Here is a 6,160-nt window from a genome sequence, read left to right as displayed (position 1 = left end):
ATATCGTCGTTAGCCTCACAATTTAAAAATACGTCTACAAGGGAGAAGTTTCCACACCCTTATATGAAATGTTTCGTTCTCCTCACCAACCGAGATGAGATCTCAGTAAATTTTCAGATGTAATTCCTAAACTTTACAAATTAAAATTTTAAATTACTAAGACACATAATATAAATTTTAATTTAATAATTTAATAAATTTTTTAACTAAAAAAATTAGCAAATATTTCTTGGCCAATACCTGGTTGGATGCTCTATTTGAATCGGAAGCGGTTCCTCAGCCTTCGAACTTCGTCGGCCGATTCGTCTAATCACCCTGGCTGTCCTTCACGACTACAACCACCGCAGAATCATCCACCTTCTTCTACGATGCGCCGCCCGGCTTTCAATGCGTCAGCTGTTCGAAATCCAAGCCCAACTCCTCGCCTCCCCCATCCCCTCCATCGACCCCAATATCATAGCAGTCAAGTTCATCGGCGTTTCTTCCTCCCATGGCAACCTGCGCCACTCTGTTCTCGTCTTCAATCACTATCTTACTTCTCCCAACATCTTTGCCTACAATGCTCTTCTCAAAGCCTTCGCTCAACACAACGCTTGGCACAATACTATTGCTTACTTCAATAACCAGTTGGTAGTGCCTGATGCGCCTAACCCAGATGAGTATACTTTCACTTCTGTGCTCAAGGCCTGCGCTGGCCTTGCCCAGGTCCTTGAAGGCCAAAAAGTTCATTGTTTTGTGACTAAATATGGCTGTGAATCCAATCTGTTTGTGAGGAATTCACTGGTGGATTTGTATTTTAAGGTGGGTTGCAATTGGATTGCCCAGAAGCTGTTTGATGAAATGTCTGTGAGAGATGTTGTTTCATGGAACACTTTGATTTCGGGGTATTGTTTAAGTGGAATGGTGGATAAAGCCCGGATGGTTTTTGATGGGATGATGGAGAAAAACTTGGTGTCCTGGTCGACGATGATCAGTGGCTATGCAAGGATGGGCAATTTAGAAGAAGCACGCCATCTGTTTGAGAATATGCCAATGAGGAATGTGGTTTCTTGGAACGCAATGATAGCTGGATATGCACAGAATGAGAAGTATGCGGATGCAATTGAGTTGTTCAGGCAAATGCAGCGTGAAGGCGACCCGGCACCCAACGATGTAACGCTTGTTAGCGTACTTTCGGCTTGTGCACATCTTGGTGCTCTCGATCTGGGGAAGTGGATTCACAAGTTTATAAGACGAAGCAAGATGGAAGTAGGGCTGTTTTTAGGGAATGCACTGGCAGACATGTATGCAAAATGTGGATGCATATTGGAGGCCAAGAGGGTGTTTCATGAAATGCAGGACAGAGATGTGACCTCATGGAGTATAATAATTATGGGGTTGGCTATGTATGGCTATGCAGGTGAAGCATTCAATTGCTTTGCTAAAATGATTGAAGATGATGGTTTAAAGCCAAATGATATCTCCTTCATGGGTTTATTAACAGCCTGCACTCATGCTGGGTTGGTTGATAAGGGGCTGGAGTATTTTGACATGATGGCTGAAGTTTATGGCATTACTCCTAAGGTTGAGCACTATGGGTGTGTGGTCGATCTGCTTAGTCGTGCAGGGCGTCTTGATCAAGCCGAGTCTTTGATTAACTCGATGCCTATGCAGCCTAATGTAATAGTTTGGGGTGCACTACTTGGTGGTTGTCGGATATACAAAGATGCAGAGCGAGGAGAATGCACGGTTCGACACATACTTGAACTAGACTCGAACCATTCTGGAAGTCTTGTGTACCTGGCTAATATTTATGCTTCAATGGGTAGACTGGACGATGCAGCTAATTGTCGGTTGAAAATGCGAGACAACAAGTCGATGAAAACTCCTGGCTGCAGTTGGATTGAGATCGATAACTCGGTTTATGAATTTTTCATGGGGGACTTATCTCATCCTCAATCTGCAAAAATATACTCAATGATTAGAGAATTGAAGTGGAAGATGAAACTTGCGGGATATAAACCAAAGACTGACCTTGTGATTCATAATATAGATGAAGAAGAGAAGGAGGATGCTCTTTCTACTCATAGCGAGAAGCTCGCCCTTGCATTTGGGCTTATCAATACCAGTGAGGGCACTACAATCAGAATAGTTAAAAACTTGAGAGTTTGCGACGACTGTCATGATGCAATGAAAATAATCTCGAAAATCGTTGAGCGAGAGATTGTCGTGCGAGATCGAAGTCGTTTTCACCATTTCAAAAATGGTAAATGTTCTTGTAATGACTACTGGTAATCTGGGGTTGTGGTGAACGAATGTAATGCCAATATGCACATCATCTTTAATGACATATAGATTGTTTAGTTGTCTTTCTTTGTGCTCTACATGTTGAGGAAACCAAACAGATGCCATGAAATTACAGCTATGAGAGGAAAGTTCCGATCGAATTGTTCTTAACACGAGCCTCGACCATTGGAAAAACGTGTTCGTTATTTAGGGAAACAAAGATGCAGGAAACTTCAGGAAAACAAACAGAAGCTTGTAATTAAATCTCTGCAACCTTACAGGAGAGCCCTGCTAGTCCAAATCATAGTTATATGCATGGAACACCATTTTCCAAGAGCTTTCTAAGGATCAGATTACTGGTTTCAGTACTCATTACGGCATATCCAACGCTCTAAGAGAAGGTACGTAACATTCCAAGCCCACCATTAGTAGATATTTGTCCGCTTTGATCCATTACGTATCGCTGTCAACCTCTTAAACGTTTCTACTAGGGAGAGGTTTTCACACCCTTATAAAGAATAATACTTCGTTTCCCTCTCCAACCGATGTGAGATCTCACAAAATCCCTACGCAATGAGTTTATTGCTACGAAAGCTCACAAGGTCCCCAGTAAGCAACTACAGTCCCTACGCAATGAGTTTATTGCCTAGCCTTTCGATGATCACGTTGCACTGACCAGTAGCTTCCATCAGAAAATGCAAAACTAATAAGAACAAGACCCTAAACATCATAGAACAAAGTTGTATATCGATCAAATGGGTTAGAGATTCGAATCTTCCACTTAACTAGTTGTTGAACGTTGAACTAAAAACATGACAGAGAGAACAAGTTCCAAAGAATTAAATTTTGCTATGCTTATGTAAAGTGTACCGTAACCACCATCCCAATTAAAGGTGGTTATTACTAATCCTGAAGGGAATAGCAGCAGCCATTGTACTCTAAATACTTTTTGAGACCATCCTTAGGGACTATAATAAAAGTTTAAAAGGTCCCAAATCCATAGCAGGTGAAACCAACTGCTATTAAGAGCACAGCATTCTATAATCGTAAAAATTTGCATGCCAAGCTACCAACCAATTGTTTGTACACAACACAAACATGTTGAAGAAAAGATGAAGAATTGGGAAAACAAATGGGATGACAATTGAATGGATATTTATCAATTAGTAATTGTTTACAATCTCTCAGAGACTCCCCCGATTGCGCTGATGCTACAAGTAATGGAGATTAAATTTTGAAGCTTTGTTTCAAATAGCTATTGTAACAAGGCTGAATCTCAACTCTTATATACACCAGATAGCTCTGCATTTTGCACAATCCAAGGGTGTTCGAGAACTTTGTGTAGTGGCAGCCGTTGAGAACAATCCTTGACAAGCATCTACATGGAAAACAACAAAAGCAGAACATTTGTTCACTCAAATATGATAAATGATGCCTAGACCCAAATGTATTGGTTCGAGATATGCAAGGCTATAATACCTGACTGATAAGGTCCTTTGCAGTCGAAGAAATGATTGGCCTTGGAGGAAATTTCAAATCTACTTGCACAATTCTGCAGGTTTGATCATATAAAATTGTATCAACAATGGAAACAACCTATTTTATATAACAGATAAAAAAAGCTTCGATCAAATCTACCTCCTGTATGTGTCAGAGTGTTCCTTAGCCTCAAATGGGGGTACCCCATAGAGGAACTCATAGCACAGGACACCAAGACTCCAGATATCCACACTTGCATCGTGTTCCACGCTCTCCACTGTCAAGAGGATGAGTATTAAAGCAAAACGTAAACGGACATTTGAAAGATAAGTGATTGTGATACCCGGTCTAAGTATACATACCCATTTCAGGAGGCAGATAATCCAATGTCCCACACATAGTACGCCTACGGTTAAATGTGTGCACCGACCATCCAAAATCTGCTATCTTCAGTTCACCCTGTGAAAGGAAAGCCTCATTTGCTTAGCCCCAAAGAGAGAATCTAACATTGAGAACTGAGAAACCTAGAAGTCAAATCAAAATGAAGCCAGCAAGCAAACCTGGGCACCAATTAGAAGATTTTCTGGTTTGATGTCTCTGTGAATTACATGTTTTCCATGACAGTATATGAGAGCCCTGGCCAATGATGCAACGTACTGTCTCATGCAACATAAATTTAAAACGTCATTAGAACAATAAATATCCTACGCGTATGCTGTAACCGAAATTAGAAGAACCATGAACCATGGCACCATGGAGGGAAGAACTTACAGTAGCAGCACGTCTCTCACTGAAGTATTTGCACTTCTGTAGTTCCTTGTAAAGCTCACCTCTGGGAGCATATTCCAGTACCAAATAAATTCGTTTCTGTAGGAACAACATTTAAGGGGGAAAGATCAGCGGTTGAATATTTCATTGGATAACTTTAAATTATTGGATTCATTGGAGAGACTTCCAGAGAAAATACAATACTTGATCGTAGAAATATCCATAGAGGCGCAGAATGTTAGAGTGTCTAAGATGACTCTGTATTTCAACTTCCCGGCGAAGCTGATGCTCAACCTGAGACTGTTGTAACTGGCTCTTGAATAAGACTTTCAGTGCCACAATGTGATTACTCTGTTCAAAATTCACGGGAATCAAGTGAACACTCACAAATTATGAGAAGAAATCAGCACAATACGTATTATAATTTCTTAACACTCGCTTATAAGTTACGATCTTCTCGAGGTAACAACGCGCAAAACCAATATAATTTTACAGTTTTAGTTAGTGTCTGGTCTATGAAGAACATAAATTTCTGATGAACATTCCCGGTTAGGAACCAGAAAAACAAAGCCAGACCAGAAAGTATCAAAACTGATAGCTACTTCTGGTTCTCCTTCCCTTTAAAATCCAAGAAACCAATATTGTTTTGATTTTGAAGGAACATGATTGTTCTTTTTGAATGAGATCCACGAACAAAACGAATATAATATCTTTCAGTCCCAAGTTCCTTAGTGAACTGAAATTTATTAAGACTTTTTGAGATCAAAAGCTTGCGTAGTAACGAAAATCACAAAACACGTAAGGTTGAGTGAGTAAAACGCACCCTCTTTTCTCTAGCTAGATAGACATGTCCGAACTTCCCTCTTCCGAGAGGTTTTCCAATGTCAAAGTCGTTAAGCGTCCATCTTCTCTTCTCGACTGCAGAGGCCTCCGTAGTGGTGATCTACAAAAACATTTGAACATTCAAATCCCTATATCTTTCAAAAACGATCCATCTTCCTGGAAAAATAGTCAACTGCCAAACGATAATTTGAAACCCTAACTTGTTGATTTCTTTACTACAAACAGGAAAACTAAAATTATTAGTCCTCGTTAGTTACTTACGAACTCTACTAGAATGAAATTAAAATAAGAAAACATCTACATTATTCAATTTCTACCACGATATATCAAAGAGAGTACAAGATTATAGAAGCGGAGGCTTAATCGTGTATAAGCGCCTCAGAAACCTAAAATTCTTTGTAGCATCAAATAAGAGAAATCTAAAAGAGATAAAGAAAAACGAAATGAAAGATTCAATCCTAATCTTGAAAAAACGAACGCGAAACCACACAAATCACAATCACAAACATGCTACAACAAACATCCATCGCTTTACCTTCTCCTGTGGTTGGTTCTCTGCAGCGATCGCCATGTGAAAGAGAGGGAGGAGAGAAGAGAGAATCAGATCGGATGGCGAGAAGAGACAGAAAGCGAGACGAGGAAAGACAAGGCAAACGAAATCGGGGTGAAAGGAAAAGATATAGAACTTGGCAACGGTCGAATTCTAACGGGCTGCCACGTGGCGCATGCCGCTCAGTGAAAATTTTTCAAATTTTTTAGAATTAAATGTTGTACTCTGCTGTAGTGAGCGTCCCCATGTGAAGAT

At 40.1% G+C, this 6,160-nt stretch overlaps 2 protein-coding genes across 2 annotated transcripts; one reads left to right on the top strand and one right to left on the bottom strand.

The window, feature by feature from the left end:
• Positions 1–246: 246 nt before the first annotated feature.
• LOC111787770 (pentatricopeptide repeat-containing protein At3g62890) lies at positions 247–2,348 on the top strand. The gene has a single exon (XM_023667815.2). The coding sequence runs from the start codon at positions 388–390 to the stop codon at positions 2,272–2,274; it is 1,887 nt and encodes a 628-aa protein (XP_023523583.2). The 5' UTR covers positions 247–387; the 3' UTR covers positions 2,275–2,348.
• Positions 2,349–3,403: 1,055 nt separating this feature from the next.
• Positions 3,404–6,044, bottom strand: AUR1 (ataurora1). The gene is made up of 9 exons (XM_023669525.2): positions 5,891–6,044; positions 5,336–5,455; positions 4,717–4,863; positions 4,516–4,611; positions 4,305–4,400; positions 4,107–4,203; positions 3,904–4,021; positions 3,745–3,817; positions 3,404–3,643 (listed from the first exon to the last, which is right to left on the bottom strand). The coding sequence occupies exons 1-9, from the start codon at positions 5,924–5,926 to the stop codon at positions 3,542–3,544; spliced, it is 885 nt and encodes a 294-aa protein (XP_023525293.1). The 5' UTR covers positions 5,927–6,044; the 3' UTR covers positions 3,404–3,541.
• Positions 6,045–6,160: the final 116 nt, after the last annotated feature.

Source organism: Cucurbita pepo, chromosome 2, assembly GCF_057944985.1.
Source record: "Cucurbita pepo subsp. pepo isolate OVF chromosome 2, ASM5794498v1, whole genome shotgun sequence".
NCBI lineage: Eukaryota > Viridiplantae > Streptophyta > Magnoliopsida > Cucurbitales > Cucurbitaceae > Cucurbita > Cucurbita pepo.
Note: the sequence above shows the minus strand (reverse complement) of the source record. Positions and strands in the feature narration are given on the sequence as shown.

Excerpts from the sequence above, each read along its gene's own strand:
- LOC111787770 (XM_023667815.2), top strand. The coding sequence starts at position 388 with ATGCGTCAGCTGTTCGAAATCCAAGCCCAACTCCTCGCCTCCCCCATC.
- AUR1 (XM_023669525.2), bottom strand. The coding sequence starts at position 5,926 with ATGGCGATCGCTGCAGAGAACCAACCACAGGAGAAG. Across the intron at positions 5,456-5,890 it reads AGAACCAACCACAGGAGAAG|ATCACCACTACGGAGGCCTC; the intron begins GTAAAGCGATGG and ends ATGTTTTTGTAG. Across the intron at positions 4,401-4,515 it reads GTGAGAGACGTGCTGCTACT|TACGTTGCATCATTGGCCAG; the intron begins GTAAGTTCTTCC and ends TGCATGAGACAG.